Source organism: Sylvia atricapilla, chromosome 3, assembly GCF_009819655.1.
Source record: "Sylvia atricapilla isolate bSylAtr1 chromosome 3, bSylAtr1.pri, whole genome shotgun sequence".
Classification (NCBI taxonomy): Eukaryota; Metazoa; Chordata; class Aves; order Passeriformes; family Sylviidae; genus Sylvia; species Sylvia atricapilla.
Window position 1 is genome coordinate 59,555,980 of NC_089142.1, and position 23,689 is coordinate 59,579,668.

A 23,689-nucleotide genomic window follows, 5' to 3' on the forward strand; every position below is an offset into this window, starting at 1 on the left:
GCCAAAGGATGTAAATAAAGCAGCTGCTTTCTTTCACCATCTATAGTGGCCATCACAGAAATCTGTAGGAAGCAGGCATGATAAAGAGCACTAAATGGGTGAACCAATGAGCTCCATTTACTAGCTCTGGTTTTTAGTGATGCTGGGCTTCTCTCCATGCCAAGGCAGAGGGGCTCTGGCCTTGTGGGGAGCTTGTCAGCTCAGCTTTTGCCAGAAAGCTCTAATCAGACTCCTGCCATGCCACTGGTTGGCATCTTCGTTTTCTCACCAGTCTGTGGCTAGCAAACCGTGGAAGGCATTTGGCTTAAGGGGCTTCTTAGCCGCTGCTGCCAGAAAGTGTGGAGATGAGTTTTTGGTTCCCCTCCTTCTCTTGCATGTTTGTGTAAGTAGTTCTGAACCTCACCTCTTCTGCAGTAACAATTTTTTAAGTGATGGTAGCAAAAGAAAAACCACAAAAAACCCAAAAAACCCTCAACAAATACCACCTCCCCTCCCCCCACCTTCCCCTGGCAAAACACCAGACCAGCCGTTCTCCTGCTTTTCTGTCTCTAAACTCTGGTGAGGCCACATCTGAGATACTGTGTTCACATTTGGGCCCCCCAGTACAAAAGAGAAATGAAGGCTCTGGGAAGAGTCTGATGAAGAGCCATAAGGATGATGGACTGCAACACCTTTTGGATGAGGAAAGGCTGAGAACTGGGATTGTTCAGTCTGGAGAAGAGAAGGCTCAGGGAGATCTCACTGACATGTAGAAATACCTGAGGGAAGGGTACAGAGAAGATGCAGTCAGGCTTTTTTCAGTGATTCCTGGCATCAGGACCAGAGCCAACCTGAAGCCACAGGAGGTTCTCTCTGAAGATCAGGAAAAACTTTTTACAGTGAGGCATGACCATTGGCTAATTGACCATTCTCATGTCCTAGTATAGGATTTGTTCATAGTTGAAATTATTTGCGTGTGCCTTGAAAAGTAACAAGGAACAAACTCAAAAGTATTTGGAGTCTCTGCAAGGGTCACTGCTGAGTTTTCCCTTTTGTTCATGTTGAGCTTTATAACTGGGACTGACAAGGCATATTAAAAGCACTGTACTGTTGTCACACTATTGTAGTTTTGCTCAGTTCTTCAGATGCTGTTGGGCCAAAAAGTGTCCCCACTACAGAGGGCTTGCTGTCTGTCAGGGACATTGAGCTATGACAATTCATCTTCACATTGCAAATACAGACCACCACATGGAAAATGAGGTGCTCTGCATTTTTTTTCTCTGTGTATGTGTTCATTTATCAAATTCAGAGTTGTCAGCTGAAGAAGTTTGTTGTGGAAAAAATGAAAAATGGTAAGTTACCATTACAATACCAAAACATGTTGTAGGATTTTATATGGACTTCCCCCCCTCTACCAATTTCACATATCAAGAAAATTACTTTATTAAACACATGATTTTAAAAAACTTTTTACTATCTCCACTTACTAAAAATAGTGATTTGACCAGATAAAAATATTATGCTGGAAGCACTTTGGAAATGCAGAGCTGAAGTTCAATCTACACATTTGATTTGTTCCAGACACAGTGAAGATTGAGATCCAGACATTCCTTGTTTTTGAATATTGTTCAAAATCTAGGTCCAGACATGAATCTTGCATTGGAAGGTTGACCAATTTATACATATATCTCTGGGGGGTATTTAACAAGATTTAATTGGACCTGGAAGGTAATGACTGCTTAATATTTTTGATGAATAGAGAGGAGCTAAGGATTTCCCGGGGGTGGTCCTGTGGTCATCTTGCATTTCACAAATACATCCTGCAAGAAGAGGTTGCAGACTGTCTCATGTGTATTGCAAAACTAATGCCAGCATTGATAAACTCAATATGTAGTGAGTGTATTCAGTGAAAAGTATTCTTTTACTGTATTTAGCATAGTTAAACAAGGTGACAGTTTGCTTAATGTAATCTTTTCTTAGTTTTTTAAAATTTACTTAATTTTTTCTGCAAATCTGAGATTTTAAAGGTGTAATAATCTGGATTTAAGATGGGGGATATGTTTCAATATATTGCCTCAGTTTACCTTAGCAGCCTGCTATAAGGTCAAGAATTAAATACCTGGAATGAGGCATATTTTAAGGACTATTCTGAAATGAAAAGCAGGGACTTCTTCCTCTGGGTACTTTCACTGCTTTTGCCGTGATCCAAAGCCCAGAAAAGTCTTTTATCTTGTGGTTGGCTTGGATTGGGGTCTATCTTAACAATGCCATTATGTCAACAATAATATTTCAGGAAGCTGAAAAGGCAGCTTGATAAAGCGGGAGAGAGCAGTCAGGAGTCAGAAACTGCTGCCACACAGTAGACTGTTCACACAGCATGAGTGTTGTTTAGAAAGTGTTGAGCACTTTGGAAAAACAGATCTGCTGCAGCACGTTGCTTAGGGATACTGAAATCAAAGAGCATCCAAACATTGTTTTGTGAGTTGCCTTTACTGCAAATAGAGTTAATGTTTCATTATATTTGGAAAAATGCTATAGAATTACCTTCTGGGCCTCATGGAAAAAGTGAAACAACAGGAATGTTAGTTGTAACCCCCTTCTCAGATGCCAGGAAAGAGTCTTTGAGGCTGCCATAACCTAACAAGATATCCTGTTGAGGTCAAGAGCATTTTTCTTTCCTTCCCTGATCTTTCTACCTCAGGCAAGGAGAAAGGAACTTAAATTAGTTAGAGCAAATAGAAAACACAACATGCTGATGCCGGGCTTGTTAATTCACGTGAAACTGGGCTGCACATGGGGAAAGGCTTGTGTCTTTCCAAGCAAGGCTGCACGGAAAAGCCCTCTGCTGTGTGCCTGGGGGGGAGCAGGGTGGCCGTGCCTGGCTGACTCCGCTCTCGGGAATGTGAGAGGGGCTGGGCTGGGACGAGGGTATGCAGAACTTTACAATGACCCAGACATTATGAACTTCTGCACATTGGGGTATTAAGGATTACCTCCCTAAGTGGCTTAGCTTGGGAGGCAGTAAGTATGGGCAAAGAGGGCCTCCGAAACCCCTGGTCCCTGATTCTCTTTTGTCTCTGAGCTGGGAATTAAGTCCAGCTCTGCTGCCCACCCTGCAGATCAGACTGGAAGTGGGAAAGGATGCCCAGCACACAGCAAGGGGAAGAGGAAATCCCTGGCCACATGACTTTGTGCAGATGGTCTTGGGTTTCTCACATAATCCTCTGCTTTTGTTTCTTGGGAGAGACCCCACCTCTCCTTGCCTTAGTGTAAGCCCGTGTAGGAGGCTCAGTGGGGGAATCTTGCTGATTTAATCATTCCTTTGCATGTTGCTTGCCTGTGTATGGGACAATTGAGCCTGTAACAATCAATCTTGCACGCTCTCAAATAGGAAGATGCTATGTATGATCTAAGCTACATGCTGAAATGTGGTTATTGGAAATGAATTTTATGGCTGAATAGGCCAGCATCATGTTGTCTCTCTGCTTTTTTGGGCTTTGAGTTAGTTATTTAATCACAATGTCATGCCAGCAGAAGATTTTATGTTTTTCCATTTAGCTCGCTGACTTAATCTTCTGCTTCTGGAAATGTTTATATGCAGATGACAAAATAAAGATTTTGTAAGTAAACTGGTGGCTTACTTTTTGATCACATTAATTGAAACGCTTATCTTTGTAGCATCTCATTAAAGAATAAGAAAGGATTTCCTGAACTTCTATTATATGCGTAAAGGTAATTAATTTTTGCTGTCTCTTATTCATATTCTGGTTGCTGAAGAACAGAAGTAATAATATTAATTTGGAAGTGTTCCCCTTCCATTTGTCCTTCCATCAAATTGGCAGTTCTCTATAGCTGTTGTGTTCCAAATGGTAGTTTACCAAATATTTACATATCTTCCCTTATAGCTTTTGAATGCATTTGTAAATCTCTTTCTTCTCACACATGGTCTGTGTTTTGGTAAAAGAGGTCTAATGCAGACATTCCTAATTACTGCACTAACATTCCTTACAAAGTTTACGTGAGGAACTCTATTCAGATCTTAGGTTTTGAAGAAATTCCAACTTTTTGGAGACTGTGAAGAAAATAAGACAGTCCTGTTGATTTTAAGACTCGCATTTTTTTCCCGTGCTGAGAAAGGCTAGGATTAGGTGAGATAATTGCTGCTGCAGAGCATGTTTGATTGTTCCTAATTGACTGAGAAATAATCCATCATAGGTAAAGCTACTGCTAGTAGTAGCGTTCCCCTTCATTTCTATGTATGTTAGTGGTGGGAATATGTTTGAGAGATCTGGTATTTTAGCTCTGAGTTACTCGTCTGTAACCTCTGTGCTGCTACTCTGTTTTGTTGATACCTGTCATCTAATCATATGGTAGATGAAATGAAAAAAAATCAACAAACAGCTATTTTGCCTCCCCCTAACTTCCCATATGTTGAGATGCTTACTGCTGCTCACTTAGCATTCCGACTGCAAACTGTGTGTTTCAATTTTCTCTTTAATGTATTTTATTTCTCTACTTGGTTCGGCGGGTGTAGTGCTTAGCAGCAACACATACCCTCTTTGTTCAGACTGAAGGCTTTAAAAAACATCGAGATGATGCTAAACTGAGGTGCATGTTATTGTGGGGGCTGGCGCCCTCCGTCTTTCGGTGTAGGGTGGGGATGATAGAAGCCTCTTGCCTGCTTAACTCATGTGATTAAAATGGGACACATTGTGATGTTCTCCTCAATTAGCATGATCGGTTCCCGGGGAGCAAGGGAACGCTGGCTGGGGTGGTTCGCATTTTCCTCTCTAATGACTAGAAAGAGTCTTTTGAGAATTGCTAAATAATTCAGGCCATTAGGAACCTGTCAACTTAAACAATGCCCCCTCTGACCAGAAAAATGGTTGTGAGCAGTTGGACACCCTGGCAGATGTTGAACTTGTTCTCATTGTTCACTCTGCTTCGGGCAAATAGCTTTGCAGGATTTGTGTGCTCTGTTGAGGCAGTGCATGTGGGTGTAAGCAACACATGTTAGCCAGACTTCATCTAGTTTTTATACCCTAGTATTTCTTTTAGTTAATTTAATGATATTATAATAAGCTGCTAATATTGCCATTTACCACTTTTAGTGTGTTTGCCAGCTAGCTATAATGAGAAACCACAATCAAGACTCAAAAAAACCCCCAAACAAACAAAGAAGGTAAACAACATCCCCATCCCAAATTTGACTTTTTAAAATATTCCTTCTGTTATGTTAATTTCTTATTTTGCATTTTGAAGTGATTCTCTACAAACAAAATGATTAGAGGTATTGTTAAGCAGAAATTGCTGTATACTCATCTAACCCTAGGATCAGAAACTTCTGGGGAAACATTCTTGTCTTGAGACATCCTATAAAATCATACACATACACAGGACTACTTTAGTTGAAATTCATTATGAAACAATCTGTTTTATATGCCTTTCAGTTCATGTTATTGAAGTAAACAGTGTTTTGACACAATTTTCTTAGAAACTTCGCCATACTTATCCTTCTGTGACATTTATTTATGTCTGCACATTTTTCTAACTTAATTGATGAACCCATGATCAGTATTCTAAAGAAAAATGATACAATATTTATTTAATAGATTTGATTAGGAAATAACCCCTTAAAGCTTCCTACCCCCTGGCAACTGTTTGTGCTTCTGTCTTGAATGGATGACAGCAAATAGTCAATTTTGCACAAGCAATTAGCTGGTCTGTTGGATCAGTTAATGGAACAAGCAGTGGTAGTAATGCAATGGGAAATAACCTGTGTGCTTTGTAAATATTTATGTTGTAAGACCTCCTAGTATATTCTCGTGACAAATGACTCCACCTTCAAATATTCTTACACGTTTAATGGGCAATTTTTTTTTTAAATGGGATGTGTGAAGGCTTCAGTTCTCATTTTGTAACAAAATGTATTCCAAAAACCTTTGCAGTCATATTTTTATGAGATTTGTCCAAGGTTTAGATTTTTGTTCCCTCAAATTAACTGTTCTAAATTGAGAACCTTTTTACATGTATCTATTGCAGTAAAAGAGCTTTTAATTATAGCTTGGAAGATATAAATATCTATTTAATTAAAATTATTTGGCTAACTCAAATTTGTTACTGTTCATTGGATATTGAAAAAGGGTATTGTTTAAGTAGAGTGCTTGCCAAAAAAGATGCATCAGTTCTGCAGCAATATACCAATAGTGGTATGTAGCAAGTGCTGTTAAGGAAAGGTTCTGATCTTGGTATCAGTGTTTCTCACTTTTTTTTTTTTTTTCTCAAAATTTAGTTAGTTTTAAAGAACAGAAGACTATTAAAAAGTGTGACCCTTAGAGGTTGTGCAGGACAAGCCTCTCTGTTAATGTGGGTACCACTGCTTCTGAGGGAAACCTTTGTCTCAGGGGTTAACCATTGTGAGGGCCTTGTTGATCTCATATGTTGCAATGACAACCCTGTCAAAACAACCCCTCATTTTTATTACTGAGCATGACATTATATGGTGTGGGATTATGTGGTCTGTTTGGATCAGCTGTCCAGCTGTGTCATCTTGCCCACCCCATCCTGCTCCCTGGCAAGATGGGGTAAGAAAACAGAAATCCTTGATGCTGTGCAGCCACTGTTCAGCAACAGTGTAAACAGCCATGTGCTATCACCACTGTTTTGGTCACAAATACAATGAATACAGAGCACCATAGGGGCTACTATGAAGAAAATTAGCTATATCCAAACCAGTCCCAAGTGCAGGATTGCTGGTAGGTCATTGCATGCCAGGCTTCTTGAATCCGGCATGCTTAGTTGTTGAATTTGTGGCTGCATAGTTAATTTTTTTTTTCTCTCCTCTCTTGGCATTTTTCAGTAATGCTCATGCCATGTGCCTTTGCCTATGATGTGGTCATGCATGTGATCATGCTTTATCTTTCTTAATTTAATTATACTGAAAGGAATAAGACAGTAACTAGGGGCACTTCTATTCCCTAACTATTCTCTGTGAGACTTGAAAATAGATCATAACCACAAATAGTAAACCCTTGTCTACAGCAGTGCTAAAAGAACCATGCAACATAAAAATAAAGGAAAAATTGCATCGTGCTATAAGATCAAATGTGTTTTATTGCATCTCTTAAACGGCAGTGGATTCGCACTGTTTTGGACACAAGGTGTGTGTGGAGAGTGTTGGTACAGCAAGCCCCTCTTCTCTGGAGAGCTGGGCACTGGAACACTGACACCACAGGGAGGTGGGGAGGGGGAGGATCCCTTTGATCTCTTTCATCGCAGCATTTCACAGGGACAACAGGAGACTGACAGAAAAGTAGTAGGCACTTAGGGCATTGTAAGTCTCTGTGATAACTAAGATATAAAACTGTGCTTATGTACATCATGTTTTCATTGCTCAACATCTATTCTGACCTCTAGCCAGAGCTGTTAGACTTGTGTGGGTGATCTCATTCAGTAAGTGAAATGGCAGGCTTTCTGGTGAGCAGGAATGGGCTAACACACAGGCTTCTGTTTACTCTTTTCCCAAACTCCTCTGAATCAGAATTAAGTAATGAATGACTTCAATTGTTTTTTGTCGTGTTGCATCTGATAAACATTTTGAGATGAGACCGGAAAGTCAAGTGTGTGAGCACTGGATTGCTGGAGGTTGAGTTCTCAGAAAATGATCTGATGTTTTTATGGAAGAATTTAATGTGGTGTAAGGTTTGCCTTCACCACTGGTTGAATGGGAGACCACCGTGTTTCTTGTGCGGTTCCGCTTCAAGGCCAAAGATACCAGGAATGGATCTTAAGTAGGGTTTAATGAGAATATTTCTTTAGCAGATGTTGCATGATTCAGATGTTTCAGTCATGAGATCAGCAAGGCTTTGAAACTCATCTTTGGTTATTATCCTATTGACAACAACATGCGATTATTTTTTAGCATTAGTTACATGTAGTATATCGTATCTTCCCAGATTTCTTGAGAGCTCCACTAGAGGTTTCTGATATGAGAACCAAATTTCCTACTTCAAAATTCTTTAATTCCTACATAGATTCTGTTTCAGGGAGCATGGGAACCTGTTTTCGATTTCATGGGAAGGCGCTGTGCACATCTGTGTACTGTAACAATCTGTGGTTAAGCCATGATTGGCAAGACACTGATATCTTTCCACATGTGCTCATCCAGCACCCATCTGTTGAGTATTAGTTGGGGGACCTTATGGATCAGGGATTTTCACACAGCTCAGCTGCATCAATGTCAGGTGAGCCTTGCAGGAGAGGTCAAGAGGCAAAATGGCATTTCAGAAACACCCTGGACTGTGCCTTGGAAAAGGTATTTTATATGTGTGTCATATGTATATAAAAGTAGGCTGACTTTACGGAACGAGGCGTGTCATTGTCTCAACAAGAATGCTGGGGATAGTGCCTTTTCTCTCTTTTTCTTCATGGATTTCCATTGCTTAGCAAACAAAATTGTGATGACATTGGGATGTCTTGGAACTTTTGAAGTAAAATCTAAGATTTTGGAGTGTAAAAATTATATAAAAGGTTTAAATACCTGTAATTAATTTTGAGGATTCATTTCTCTTCATCTATAAAATTAAGTGGCTTTGAAACATCTTTATAGATGGAGACAAATGAATTCTCGAAATTAATACATACAACTTTGGTTTTAGTTCCATTATGGACTTCTTTGCACAAACAGCAGTTTGTTTTTATTGCAAAACAGAGGCATTAAGAGCCATTAAACTACCAGAGACATGCATTAACACAAGCTAGGGGGTTTCCTCTTGCTGTACTGAAATACCCCTTAATTTCCTATGTGACCTAGCAGCTCTTTAGAAAATAAGGATAATGACACCCTTCCCTTTGCCAGCAATGTTGATGATAATACTTTTGTGGAGGATTGTGAGGTGCATAAATACTTCTCATAGTAGTGAGAGATTCGTCTATTGTTTTCACCATGGGGCATGTCTACTATTTGTTGATCTCCATAGAATATTTCATTATCAAGTTGCCCCACGTCGATAATGGCAAGGCAGCAGGTGAGAAAAGGGGGCAAGCTGGATGTGGAGAGCTAGTTTGGGGAGTGTAATACGTCAAGACCCTCATCTTGTAACCCGCAAGCTAGACTGTACCACATAGGTCACGTAGAAGTCAGTTATGCCTTTAACATGCAATGTCTGTGTGCTCAGAGTAATTAGGTATATTGGAGGTGAAATTTTGAAAATAAAACTTATTTGAAGATGAACTTGGGGTATCAACTGGAGTCTTAAGACCAAATTTAATGAATGTTGTTTGCCTTGTCATAAAGAGAGGGAATGCATTGATGGAACAGGCTGATAAAGAGTGGAAGGGATAGTGAATACACAGGTAGGTTAGAAATAATGTGGTAAGTAGCTGAATGACCCCTAGGACTGCAATGATCACATGCAGTGAACTTCAAGAAGATGAAAGTACAGGATTGAGCATTTTGTACTGATAGCAGGAATATGCGTTGACATTTGAGGGTAACCCTCTGCAAATGGAAGTGGAAGGGAAAGGACAGCCTTATTACCTGTTGCTGAAAGATTGTGAGGCATTAATGTGATTCAGCTGAGTCCTAGGTTGTGTTAGTCTAGGTATATTTCATTGAGTTAAGGAAGAATCACTTTTTTGAAAAGGGTGCTGGAGAGACATCTTTGGGAATAGTATTTAGCTTTTTGAACATTCATCTTTTACGATAGATAAATTCAACAGAATAGCTGATGATGGAAGGCTTCTGAACTGGTTGGGTAGTAATTTTATCTAAGGAATCATTTGAACATGGTTTTGTTAGTGACCTAAGAGATGGACTCAAGGGGGAAATGCTGTACTCTGTGAGAAAGGGGATAGGACCAAGGGCCAGGTGTTTCTCCTGAGAGAGACCTGGTACTTTGGCTTGTGAGCTGTCCTTCCTTCCATGTTAATCCCGGGAGCTGGATCTGTCCTGTTAGTGAAATAATTGGACCAGAGCAATGCTAAGTGAAAAGAATGTAATTGTACCAGGAACATGAAGAAGATAATAGTCTGCTTTGCACCAAAAGTTTTTACCAGAGCAAGCAAATGTGAAGCCTGCAGACCTATTTTCAGTTGTAGAATTTAGGAGTATGAGCATAAGTCACGTAAAACCTCTATTAGGTTTTACAAAAACTGGCCTATGAAACACACGTATGGAAAACGTAATGGAGGTCAGTAGAATTCAAGGAAGGATTTGACCATTGTCGTGATGAGGAGAGTGTATTCAGTGATAATATTGTTAACCTGCGAAGTTTGAGAAGAGATCCAAGTTTTTTCCAGTGGATGAGTTGGTTATAACTGGGTTTTGGAGATCAAATAGAGTTTTGTTCCAAATTACTTCAAAGCTGCTAGGTTCTGGAGTTTTCTCTATGGTGAGTCTCAATAATGGACACAGTGAAACAGGGGTCCACTTTTAGGTGGCAATTCCTCTGTTGCTGTGCAAATCATTATTTCATTTTTGTGGACCTACATACTGATCTGGGGCTTTTGTGGGTTGCTAAAGCTTTTTATTATAGTGTTCATGTATTTCTTTTCAAATGAACACGTCATCTGCAGTGTAACTTGGCTGCATTTTCACACTTGGCACTTGAATGTAACTCTGCAATTTTATTAGAATATTTGAATAAAGGCATTGTTTTTTGGCCGAGTTTGTTCACCAACTGCTGCTGCAATCAATGAAGTTTGGAGCTTTTCTGATAATAAAGCAATTGTTCATGCACCTAGCTACACATTAATAGCCTGGCTCTGTGTGTTGAAACTTGGGTGATGCTATTTGCATGTGAAGAGACACATTTTGTCTAAGGTCAGTTATTAAAAACTGGTTATTAAAAATTTACTGGGGAAGGTAATTCTTTCCATGGGAAAGTGTAAATATCTGACAAAAGAAAGTGGCAAGGAAGAGAGCGTCAAGAATTCGTGGTTGTATCCGTGATGCTGTTGCACAGGGTTGCTAAACACAACTGAGAGCTGCTCCTAAGAGTGTGTTTTTGTGACTACAACATTCCTGCGATGGTTTGAGGAATTACATTTTTGCCAGGGTGTCTCACTCAAGGGTGTTAGGGTTACCTACTTCCAACTAACAACCTTAGGGAAAAAAAGAAAAAAAGCCAAGGGGGAAAAAACCCACAAAAGACAGGAAAGAAAGAAAGAAAAAGAAAGAAAGAAAAAAAAAATAAATGAAAAGAGGAGGAGACCCTGGAGCTACCTTCAGGCAGGCAAACGCCTTGCAATTCAGCAGATTTCCAAGCAGCTTTCCTGTGGAAGCAGCCTGGAGGCTCAGGAATGTGGGGTCAGACAAGAGCTCAGTCACGGTGTATTCCCCGGCGGCTGCCCGGCATCGCGGCGGGCCGGCCCGCATAATCGTTCCAGGCGGCCCGTGGAAAACCACCCTCTGGTTAAGCCTGCATCCTGCTGTTCCACCAATGGAAAAAATTGAACGGGAGGAGGGTGTGTAGCCTGCAGACAAAAATACATCCAGCCTCGCGCAGGATCTGTTTTTAGTTCCCGACGGCTGTGCGTTCTGAAGTGTTAGGCACAGTTTCCTGGCATGCCCGGGGCAGTGGGAGGCTGTGTCTGCGTGTCCCTCTCCCCGCGGCAGTCTCGGGGCAGCCGGGAGGCTGCGGGCAGCGCCCTGGGGAAGGTAAGCGGGGCTGGGGACCGGGACGGAGATGCTGGGGGAGAGCAGTCAGTTCTCTGCTCTCCGGCTGCCGGCCAGAGCTGGAGCGCTGAAGGAAAAGCGGGGAAAGGACTTGGGAAGCCTCTGAAAGCGGAGGGCAGAGCGGGCTGCTGCCGTGCCAGGACTCGCAGCCCCTCTGCCGCCTCTGCCGTGGGTGGCTGCGCACAAGGTGAATGGTTTTCTTCCAGAAAACAGTTCTTGGTGGTCATCTCTCAGACTCTATTGCCTGAATTGCTAAATAAGCCACTGCTGTAAGCATTTTACATCTCTGCTATGATAGGGCTGGATTTTTTTTTTAAGGCAAAGCATGAGAAAGTGTGATTAACGGTGCTATGGCTTCTGTTATGTTAAAGTGACTCTTCCAATGCAGTGAATTGAATAATCCCTCTGATTTTTTTTTTCTTTAATTATTCCATCTATTCTCAGTAATAGTTAGAGTGACTTACAATAAATAGTGTACCCAAGCAACGCTGTAATGTTTGTGTAGTGTTAGAGGAAAAAGTTTGGGTCAACACTACTACCTCTGCTGAGCTGGGATGGTATGGAAAACCAAAGCTTCTGCATCTGCCAGAGGTAGTTCCAGCACAGGTTTTGATCTTTCTACGTACATTTTTAATATATAATTGTACACAAATAGTGAAAATGCTATGTTCCGTGGCAGACAAAATAAAAATGTGGAAAATACCCCAAAAATGGAGAAGTGCCTTTGCCCCTTTGGTTTCCTTTTTTTTTTTTTTTTTTTGTTTTTTGTTTTTTGTTTTTTTTTTTTTTGTTTTTGTTTTTGTTTTTTATTTTTTTGTTTTCAGAGCGGTGATGAATTGTTTTTGCAAAGCAATCTGAGTTTGCAACTTTGTTTGTGCTTGCTGCTGATGTGGTCACTGAGTTAATTTTGTACACTGGTGACTTCATTCTGGAAATCATGCATCTGTTTCTCTTTAGGGTGGATGATTTGATAAAGTTTTATAATGTATAGTAAGTTACAATTTAGAGGCAAGAGCTGGAATTTTTGTATCTGATCACCTTCAGTGGGAAAGGGGCATCCATGTATCATGGGACAATGGACTCTGAATAGGGCACTCTGTAGCTGTGAAGCTAGAAAGCAATTTTTTTAGTGAGGAAACCTAATCCTCAGTGTACTCTTTTTGTTCTTTTAATGTGTGAGTAACATGCTGGTACTACAGGGGTACAGGGAAGGAAGCCTTAAACTGTGTTACTGCTGTAGAGCTCTTGGCATGCAAAAATCAGGGTCTGCTTTCAATTTTCCAAGGGACTGTGTCTCAAGTTTACTTTTGGTGTCTAGCTCCCAGATCCTCTGTCCTCTTCAGGAAGTCCCAGGGCTGAAGGTAGGAAAGCATTTACTTTGGAATTGACACCCTCAGGTATTTATGAATGTGTAAACTGAGAAGTAGAAAAGACTATGCCAATTGTGGCCTGGTTTCCCCCTTCTGCGTGTAGAGCAGACTGTGTGATAGGTGACATGCAGGGAGTTTTGCAGCCACCCCAGCCCCTGTCCGTCAGCCTAAAACACTCTGTGTTCTGCCAGTTCCTAAAGGAGGTTTTTCTCTGATGCCATAAGTTAAGAGTTGTTCCAATAGACTTGGAATGTGTTATGCCAGAGAGTCTTTGTGGACAGAATGTGTTAATGTTCCTGTCTCGGATTGTTCTTCCTTTCTGCCCTTTGCTTCTCTTCTTTGGTAGGGTCTATGTGGCTGCTGATGGTGTTGTGAACTGTGTCCTAATCCAAAAATAAACTTTATCCTATCTTCTCCAAAGCTGATGTTTTGGCACCTACAGTTTTGCAGGGATATGTGTGAGAGAATATCCCCATAGCTCCCTGCTGACTGTGGTTGTATTTGATAGCATGAACTGGTTGCTGCTGAAACAGACAAGAAAGGAGGAGGGCAAATGTTCCTGGTGGAGAACTGGGAATCCCAGTTTGAAAGCCCAAGTCTCCCCTCCTGGTGTTACCAAAAAGAAAGAGGGCTGAGGCAGAGACCTCTTCAGGCGTTTGTCTTAGCAAAGCCTGCAGACTTGTGCTCAGTCTCCAAAGTGCTGGAAAGCGATGCTGGAGCCCAGGATCCCGTTTGGAGTGTCTTGGCTCCTTTCAGGTGCATCATCCTCCCCACCCAGCCTCAGGCTTTGATCCCCTGAAAGCACCGTATAACTCTGCCCCAGGACCTGACAGTGTGCTTACAACCCAAGTTGGTGGAGAAGTCTTTCAGATCACTGAGTTAATTTCCCCTCCGAGGGCACGAAATAAACCTTTAGACATATCAACTCTTTAACTACTGCAGCTACTACATTAAGCCAAGATGTTAGCTGGCTTTCATGGTGGGTTCTTTTTTTTTTTCTTTTTCTTTTTTTTTTTTTTAAACAAGCTTAATGGCTTTTATTTAAATGGATGTGCACTTCAGCCATTGTGTATAAATTCAATAACATTTACAAATGGTGAAATTTGTTTTTCCTGCCAAAGAAAAATAAGCCCCTAGAGATTTAGACTGTATCAGCACTGGTGTAATATGATAAGGATCTTCAGGCTTGATTCAACCTCTCCTATTGCACTAACTTGAAAGCTATAAAGCCTAATTCAATAAAGCTTCCAGTGTCCTGGACCTAGAGTGATGGGCTGAGCAAAAGAAGGGCTCATGTCCGTGGTACAGGATGTTTAATTCTGATGGAATATAGATGTGAAGCACTGTAGATCTATTGGAATTAATATTATTTTAAGAGTAGAAACCAGAAAAGAAGAGTGTCCTTTTCTTGCTTAAACTGTAGAATTAGAAGCCCATCTGCAATGTAGGTATGATTCACAACAAGAAAAGAAGTGTCTGGGGTCATAAAGGCTACTGATGTTTAATGAGAAAAACAATTTACTTTAGTTTGATGTGTAAGCTACCAAGCAGTTCCTAATACAGGAGAGTAGAACTCTACAGAGACTAATGAGTGAGTGAGGAATTCTGGCTTCAAATTAGATTTTTAAGGCAAAATAGTCCTATTTTTTTTTAAATACAGGCATACTTGTGGTGTTTTGGTTATTCATTCTTTGAATACAGTGGTATATAATGCAAAATATTCTGCCAAGAATACCATGGCATAATTATTATGGTATATTTTTATAATAGGAATGTGATTGAGATTGCAGGAATAAGAAATCTGCTTCTGATTTGTGGAAGCATGTGACCAAAGTGCGTAGTTTGAAAAAATACAGTAAATTGTTTCCAGTAAGAAACTGCACATTTAATCCAGCTACAGTGTTGTGCTAACCTGCTCCCCTCATTAATTTCACATATCCGTCCATACACTGCCATGCAGGAAGGGGAGGGCAGATTCACATTCTAGCACTCTGTATTACTTCCATATTAAAATCCAAAGTAGATTAAAAGTTAATTAAAGCTTCAAACCTGTAATTCTGTATCCATGTAAAAATTCACAAAGCACAGTGATTCTTTGGAAAACTTATTAACACATTAATATCTGGAAGCTAGTTATATACAATCTCAAAGGTTTTATAAGCCATTTAAAATGGACAGTGTTTTAACCTTTAGGTGAAAGAGGATGTAAAAGTTGTTTAAAAGGAAATACAGGATTTGCTCAGGCAATTCAAACAAACAAAGAATAACACAAAAAGCTTTTCCTGATGTAAAAACCTACCAGTGTAATTGCTGTACAGCAAACCCTACAACATTTCTAACTTGGTCCGCTAAAAGAAAGGAAAACAAATTGGTAATTTCTTGTAAGTCAGGGGATTTTCTGTTTTGTTTTATATTGTTCTGAAATAGTTTCAGATTCTCCATTGTCGCAGCTGCTCTAGTTCTGATGACAGTCTCCTGGGGTGCCTTTAGGAGCTGTGCACTGAGGGCAGCTGCCTGTGTAAGGACCCTGGTGCTGCCTTTTCTCCCTGCTCTGTGTGCACATCCAGAAGTGACCACACTGGCCCCACTCTGTGGCCCAGAGCTCTTACCTGCCCTTGTAGAAATGAGGGTTTTAAACACAGCAGAAAGCATGTGACTCCTCTTGCTTCACTGCTAGAGAGTAGTTGATGGGATATACTCTGCTTTCAGAGGTGCTTTGTATAAGATTTTTATCACTGCAGAGTGAGTTGAAGCTCTGCCTTTCTTTGGCAAATGCTTCTGTTTGGGTAGATGGCTGTGAGGGGCTGCCCAGTGGCAGGTATTCCAGGATTGGTCCTATCCTGTCTTGAAAAGAACTGCACTGGTGCAGGTGAGAGTCCTCCTGTTAGCGAAGAAAGTCTGATGAGTTTGTGATATGTGCTTGCTGCTTAAGCTGTAAGTAAAAATAAAATACTTAGTTAGTTTATTTCTTTCTTTCCTCACGGAAAGATTTTCTTAAAAAGTTAAAACTGCATCCTGCTGTGTCATTGTGGAGAACTGAGAAGATGGAGGTTGCTCTTGTCTCCCAGGTAACAAGTGACAGGACCAAGGGAAATGGCCTCAAGTTGTGCTGGGGGAGATTTATATTAGATATTAGAATAAATAATAAATCTTCACATGAAAGGGTAGTCAGGCGTCGGAATAGGCTGCCCAGGGCAATGGTGGAATCACCATTCCTGGAAGGGTTCAAAAGGCATGTGGATGTGACACTGTGGATAAGTGGTGAACTTGGCAGTGCTGGGTTAAGGTGATCTTAGAGACAGTTTCCAACCTTAAGTGTTTTGTGATTCTATGTAGAATCTTTTTTTATAGGGACGAGACTATAAAGACCTAGCTAGCTCTGGGTCTTACCTATTTTTTAGCTCTTAATCTAGCTCTCTTTTTAAATGCTTTTTCCTTTTTAATGATAGGAGGTTTTAAATTTAATCTCTTCTGCTGTGCATGGCGAGTTTTGTTCTTGGTAACACTGAAGACTCTTATGAATTCTGCATTTTCTAATGAGCACTCAGTGGTGCCAATTTGATGGCATGATGTTAGCCTCATCTGTACTCATCCATACTGTTTTTTGGTGGTTTTTTTTTTTTTTTTTTTTTTTTTTTTTTTTTTTTTTTTTAATACTGTTTTTGCCACTCTGGCACAGCTTTGTTTAGTAAAGTGAAACTCAGCTTCCCTATAACTCTTCAGTAGATTTTTGGAGAAGCTTCAGCGGGAGTAAGTGCTTTGTAGGCCACCTATTTTTATCTGCCAGTGAAGATTTGTTTTCACCAGCCACCCAGAGGAAAAAAGGCATCAAAATACATCAGAAACTTAGCTTTGATACGTGTGTTTGTCTCATGAGGGTTAACTTTGTGATCTAGACTAAAGTTTAACATTGCTAGGGTTGACTTGAGTTGAGATCTTTCAACATCCTAGGTGGTGGGACAGAGACAGTCCCAGTCAAGCAAATCTGCTGAACCTCTCTAGGACAATGCTACCACAGCCTCTTGTGTTTTATGGCTACTGTCTGATGCTGACTGCAGTTGTGGAGCATTGAGCCTACTGATGGCTTTCCATCTGGAAGCTTGCCATTTTCTGACCTGTAGCTTTAGAGAGTCTCAGCCCAGTTAGAGTGACTGTATGGGAAGCAGATGGCTGACAGTAGCAAAATCATGTTTGGTATGTGCTTGTGCTATAGCAGACGAGAGCCTGTCTCCCTTGACTCAGATCTCCCACCAATTGATAACACAATAATTCCTTGTTATATCTCATAAGCAAACCTAGTACTGGAATATTATTATTATGATTCAGTTTTGCTTGAAATATGGTTAGTGAGTGAAGTTTGGAAACCTTTGAGAGATGAAGACTGGAGAGGAAAAGCACCCCTGCAATTGCTGAGCACTACTTGTACTTGTGTTCACCTTAAAGAAAGTAATTTTCTCCTCCAGCATTCGTAAAGCAGTCCAGCTGTGGCGGTAATAATAAGGGAATAGAGGAGGCAGGCACTTCTCCAAAACAGCTCCTGAGCTTGTGTGTTTGTGTTGTGAAGTGAAAAAGTCTAGAAGTTTATGTGGAGAAGCCCCAAGGTGGGGAAATATATTTTTAGCTCTAGGGTTATGACTGGTGTTAATGTTTGGGTGTGGTGGGGATGGTGGGGTTCCCGGATTAGTATGTTTGCCTAGCTGGGTTTTTTTTGAATGTGTCAAGGGGAACCAGGGTGAAGATTGAAAACTTCTTTTTTAGGAAATGTGGTTATAATTGAAAGTAAATAAACTCTTAATAGTCATCTTCAGGCACGGTGAGCTGCTTTCTAATTATGCTGATTATAATTGCTGAAAATATTCATAGAAACTGGTTTTGCTTACAAGAAGTATTCATCTCTCTGCATAGGAAATGAAAGAAGCACATCTACAGCAGTGGATTGCTATGAGAAATGCAGCTGAAGCCGAACTCTGTCCCCTGCACTGTAATTTCCAGGGCTTCTACAGATCAAATAGTGTAAAACTTGAGTATTTGGAGTGAGCACAGCCAGAGTTTCTCCATGACCACCACCCTATATCATGCAGCCTTTGGGCATAAGCTGACTTGCTCTGCTCTTCCTCTACTAATTGGAAGTAACAGAAATGAAATTGCTTCACACAAGTGTGAGGCAAGAGAAGGGCATGACAGCTGATTTCCAGGGTGATGGTCTTTGTGCAGCCTCAGAGATGCCCTGATGGGTTATTGCAGCAGTAGCACAGATGTTGAGCCTGTCGTAGCTTTCTGAATGGCTGGGATGCTGAGAAAAATCCCTTGGGGCTATTTCTATGGAATTTATTGACTGTTCTGCTGTAGTGCAGACTGATTCCTGCACAGACTGAGACACTGTTTTGTAGACACTGTACCCTGAAATAAATTTATTCCCTCACCCATTGTGTGGCCTGTGTATTGGAGACGTGCAATGGACCCTGGTAGCCACGGCTCAAGCCTTGATGAATTGAATGTCTGTCTTTGAGGCTCATGACAGCAGCTTGCTCACTACCTACTCTGTTAAAAGGATTACCTAACCATTGCACAATCACTATGGATACCAGATGGTCTTTTTGCGTGTTTCTTTAGACAAATTGAGTTCAGTGTTTCCTTTTGAATAGATATAAACCCCCCAAAGCTGTGTTATTGAATATACTTTCTGCTCCCACATGAGGAATTCTGAATGTAAACTCATTGCTTGTTTGTGGTCTCTGCTTCTTGGATATAGGAAGACAATACTGCTGGGTGTTGGCAATTTGTTCAGGCACTTGGAGCTTAGGAAGTTTGTGTGTTGTCTTCTGCTGACCTTGAATCAATAGTCTTTTTGTTCAATCCAAGTTGCATATGACACTTTAAAAGCTGTTCACACTGAGGAGTGCACTTAGCAGCATAGGCAAAACCTGCACAGGCAAGGGCATCATGAATAGCAAACTTCCAAATTGTTAGAAAGAGTAAGAAAATTACTGATTTTTTTCTTCTTTGAGTGTAAGATGAAATTTCTGTGTCTTATCTGTTTTATCAGATATCTTTGTGATAACAGGCATTAATTCATGTTTATAGGTCTGTAGCATCTCTATCATGATCTGTCTCTTCTAAGTGATTTATTTGCTATCATTTTTCTAGGCTTGCTCTTAAGACTGTTTTTAGTTCTACTTGGCAACCTTTACCTTTGTTTTTGGTAAGGTTAGCTACATACCGATGAATTAATTCAAACTCTTTCAAGGTACTTATACAGTAAATAGCCACAAAAAAGTCAACGAGAGTAAAACCCAGCATGTTTAAATCAAGTAGCTATTCAGCTGAAAATCATGAATGGTAGCCACGGAATTTAGGCAGGAAGGAAAAATTTTGGTGGTGGTGTGTTAAGAAGGGTTTCTAACTTAACTCTGTGTTCCAAAATTAGTCTAACATCTTGTGCTGCTTCTTTACTATGGAGTGCTTCAATCCCTGGACTGCTGGTTGTTCTGTGAGATCCAGATTTGGACCTTTTGCTTTGAGTTGTGGTCTTTGTGTGCTAAGTGTAGAGCCAATACTTTCAGTGGGTTCGGAAGAGCTTGGGTCTTGTTACCTCTGGGTCTGCACAATGCTTGGTGCAGCCTTTTCCTTGTTTTACTAGCAGATTAACTTAAAATCAGAACAAATCTAAAGAGGGAGGTTATTGGGTGGGTTCTGGAGTGAATTACATGATGGCCTTTCACTGCAAAGGTCGTGGTTGGAATCCAGGCATGGGGAAAGATAAACAGATGCTGTGGGACATTGCTCTGATCAATCCGGTCCACATTGTAGTGGACCACTGCACAATACTGTGAACTGTAACTGGTTCTCCGAAAGGAAGACTGGAGAGGGGTAAAAGTTTGTCCTGACTTGTCAGTGAGAGGAGAGAGGGACTAACAAAGAGGAGAGAAAATGAAACATTTACTCAATGATTTATTTCTACTAATTCAATGTCAGTTGTTAAAGTATGCTTATTAAAATGTATGTCTAAAGTCCAGGAATCCCTTTCATCAAACTTCTCTTAATTTGTAACTTTCAATTTTTTTTCTTTTTTATTCACTTTACATACAGTTGGAGTAAACTGCAAGCTGTATTTGACTGAAAACCTTTTTTTTTTTTGTCTTTCTGGTGTTTTCTAGGAGGGCTGTATGCAACTTGGTTCTGGTTTTGGCAAGCGTAGTGGCTGGCCATGAGGACAATGCAGATTATGCTGACTGCTAACCGTGCCCGTGTTTGAGAGCGCTCCTACAGGTTTGCTCTTTCTTTTATACTGTACTTTTAATCTTAAAGTGATAAGGGCTTGAAGTAGGGATGTTAAAACACAGAAACTCTAGAAGATAAGATTATGGTTTCACAATGGCTTATTTTGACAAATTTTTAACGAGGCAGCAGTGTATCCTCCTCCGGGTGATAGTCTGAGATCCGATGTGTAAAGAAGCATAGCGCTGATGGGAAAAGCATTTGGTGTTGTTTCTGTACATTACAAACACTGGAGATTCATTCCGAGCAACAAAAAGAACAAAACTGCCTTTTTTTCTTTGGGGTGCAGTTTATGTAGGTTTGAAATCTTCAGTCACCTCAGTGGGGCAATTTAACTGCTCCAGTGTGTGCTATTCACTGCAAACACTGTGAAAAATGGAAGAGCATTTTACTAAGCAAACTATCGAACTGTGCTGTGATGAAAGAACATAATGCAGTTCTGTGCTGTAGTGGAAGATGAGGCTGTTTGCTAACCAAGTAAATTTTTTTCTGATTTTTTTTTCTCTAGATTAGCTCCATTTAAACACATAGCTGGGGTTTACTGAACATTTTATTGAGGCAACACTTGGTTGCACAGAAATCAGTCAAGCTGAAACTGCAGTGGGCTTGTCTGCTGGCAGAAGGGATTTCTCTGAAAGTACAGTTCACTTTACATCTAAGTTATGATTATCTTGCTGTCTCCCTTTCATTATGCCATTGTTCTTGGGAGCCAGAGATTTTGTAAGTTATAAGAAAAGGACGTTGCCAAGGGTGTGGGTGGAGGATGGTGTTGACATGATTTCAATGGAGTTAGATTCCAGCTTTATAACAGAGGGGTAATGAACTATAGAGAAAATAGTCTTTCCTAGCTTGCCCCTAAAATAAGTTCAGTTATGAATTTAATGTTGTACATGGCTATTTAATGGCTTTTTTTGAAACAATTGTTTCATATCATTTTTTTAAATAGGCGTTTTCCTGTGTGGAGGGTAAAAATGGCCTGTTACTTTTTGCTCTGTCTTTTAGCCATTGTTTCTAATGAAACTCTTCTTAATTTAGTGGAAAATGGGGAATTCAGAAAGCCAATACAGTCTTCAGGGATCAAAAAATCATGCTGCTACTACAGCTGGTGCCAAGCAGAAGCCTTGCTCTCTGAAAATTCGCAGCATTCATGCTAAAGATGAAAAGTCTTGCTCTATGCATGGATGGGGACATACCAGCAGTGGCTCAAACTACAAATCAAGGTCCCTTGCCAGAAGCTGCCTTTCACACTTCAAGAGTAGTCAGCCTTATTCCTCTAGACTTGGTGACACTGTGATGAAGGTCTCCAAAAGCAACATCCATGCCAAACACAGGACAAATGCCTCAGGGGACTACTGCCAAGGGAATAACGCGATGTTTTTGCCGGAGAATGGATTTCACTATATTGGCCTCCAAGCTGGAAGTAATCATGCTGCCTCTCGAGAATGCAATGGCCACATCTTAAATTGCTATGGAAAGAATGAGAGTCTTGCATCAACCTCCCCATCAGAGAACAGGAGGAGTCCAAAAGTTCTCATTAAAACTCTGGGGAAGCTGGACGGTTGCTTGAGGGTCGAGTTCCACAACAGCAACAACAGCAAGGTACCAGCCGAGGAGTCCAGTGGGCCAGTGCAGTTGCTGAGGTATTCCCCTGCCTTGGAATCTAAGCCAAGTAACCTGCTTGATGTCAGGAGGAACTCCAGTGCAGACTGCTCTTCAAGCCATCGTCTGTCACCTACCGACTCAAGGCTTCGGTCTAGTAAAGGAAGCTCCCTCAGCTCTGAGTCTTCATGGTATGACTCCCTCTGGGGAAATGCTGGGGATATCAATGAGCTGGATGGTTCCTATTTGACCAGGAGCACTCCAGATACAAGCATTCATGCCAGTTTCCCAGCAAGCGACAACAAGAAGTCATTCAACCAAAGTTCATCTCTTTCCTCACTCCGTGATCTCTATAAGGATACAAATTTGGAAAGCACTCCTCCACCTGGGATCAGGCTATCTGATGAGTATATTGACACTCCTGGTAGCCTAAGCAACCGTGTCTCATTTGCCTCAGACATTGATGTTCCCTCCAGGGTAGAGCAGGGAAGTCCTGCACATTACACCTCCTACACCCTCCCGTGCAGAAAGTCTAAGCCCCTTGGTGAGGATGCATCCAAGAAGGATACATTAAAGAACCGAATGCGACGCATCAGTGACTGGACAGGAAGTCTTTCAAGGAAGAAAAGGAAGTTGCAGGTATGTACAAACCAATCTAAGTGTATGAAAGTTGGTTTTATATTCCTCTTATAAGCATAGTGATTGCGTGATATTTGTCTTTTTCGCAGGTTAATTACTTGCTTCTATCGTTTAGTACTTTGTGGAATTTTGAGAAGTTTTACATCCCTGATGCTGTCTGAAATGTTAGCAGCAAAAAAAGATACACATTATTTTGTGTAAATTTGCCCTTCCTATTTTCCTATTTTGTCACCTTCTAAGTTAACACTAATCTTTGCAGCCTAATAGCCCTGTGAATTTGCCCTTGAAATTGTTGCAGTACTTGAAAAGTGACTTGGAGTTTAAACCTTCTTTTTTATTTCAAGTTTGAAAATACAACCTCTCTCTCTATATGCTATGAATTAGCATATATGATCTGAAGAGTGTGGAAGGGGCAGTAGAAGGAGGGCATTGTAACTATCTTTGCAGATGTTCCCTGTCTGTTTTACTGGCTTCACCACTCACTTTTTGGTCCATTTGTAACAAGGCAAGCAGCTGTATTGACCAGAGGTGCTGGTTCTGCCTCCACCACCTCTGAAGGCATCACATGGAGCAACCTTCTCCTTCCTATGTATCAGCTTGGTTCACCAGATGGAGAAACTTGAGTTGCCATCTGGCTCACTGGGAGATGGTAGTGTGAAGAAGGAGATGGGAGGGGAGAGCAAGAGGGAGGGAAAGGATGTTTCTTTAGAAGAATTTAAGACTAATCCCATTAATAGGAATTTAGGATGCCTGTGGTCAGGAATGAAATTCTCGTCTCCAGCTGCAGGCCCCAGAATTGGCTCTTTAAATACCAGGCTGTGCCTGGTCTCTGTGTGTGAGTTTGCAAGCTGAGATGAGACTGTTTTTGGATTTGGTTTGAATTTTTGGGTTTTTTCTTTCTTTCCCCCATCACTGAGCCCCCCCCCCCCCCCCCCCCCCCCCCCCTGCCCCACTCCCTGGATCTTCCCTGGTGTTTCTCATACAGGAACAGTCACTCTGCTTCCCTAAATGAAGGATGCTCCCTTTCAGCAACATTGATGTGCTGGCCACTTCAGAAGTTAGCAGAGAGCGAAGGGCACACGCCCACTTCTGCAATTTAGGCAGCAGCTAAGCAAAAGAGCATAACACATGCTTTATGTGGCACATA

General features: G+C 41.0%; 1 protein-coding gene across 1 annotated transcript in view; it reads left to right on the forward strand.

The window, feature by feature from the left end:
• Nucleotides 1–23,689, forward strand: part of TIAM2 (TIAM Rac1 associated GEF 2) — a 166,538-nt gene that overhangs the window by 58,267 nt on the left and 84,582 nt on the right. Inside the window, 2 exon segments of the mRNA XM_066314420.1 lie at nt 20,184–20,295; nt 21,340–22,542. Of these exon segments, the coding sequence (XP_066170517.1) occupies nt 21,346–22,542 (1,197 nt within the window). The 5' untranslated portion in view covers nt 20,184–20,295; nt 21,340–21,345.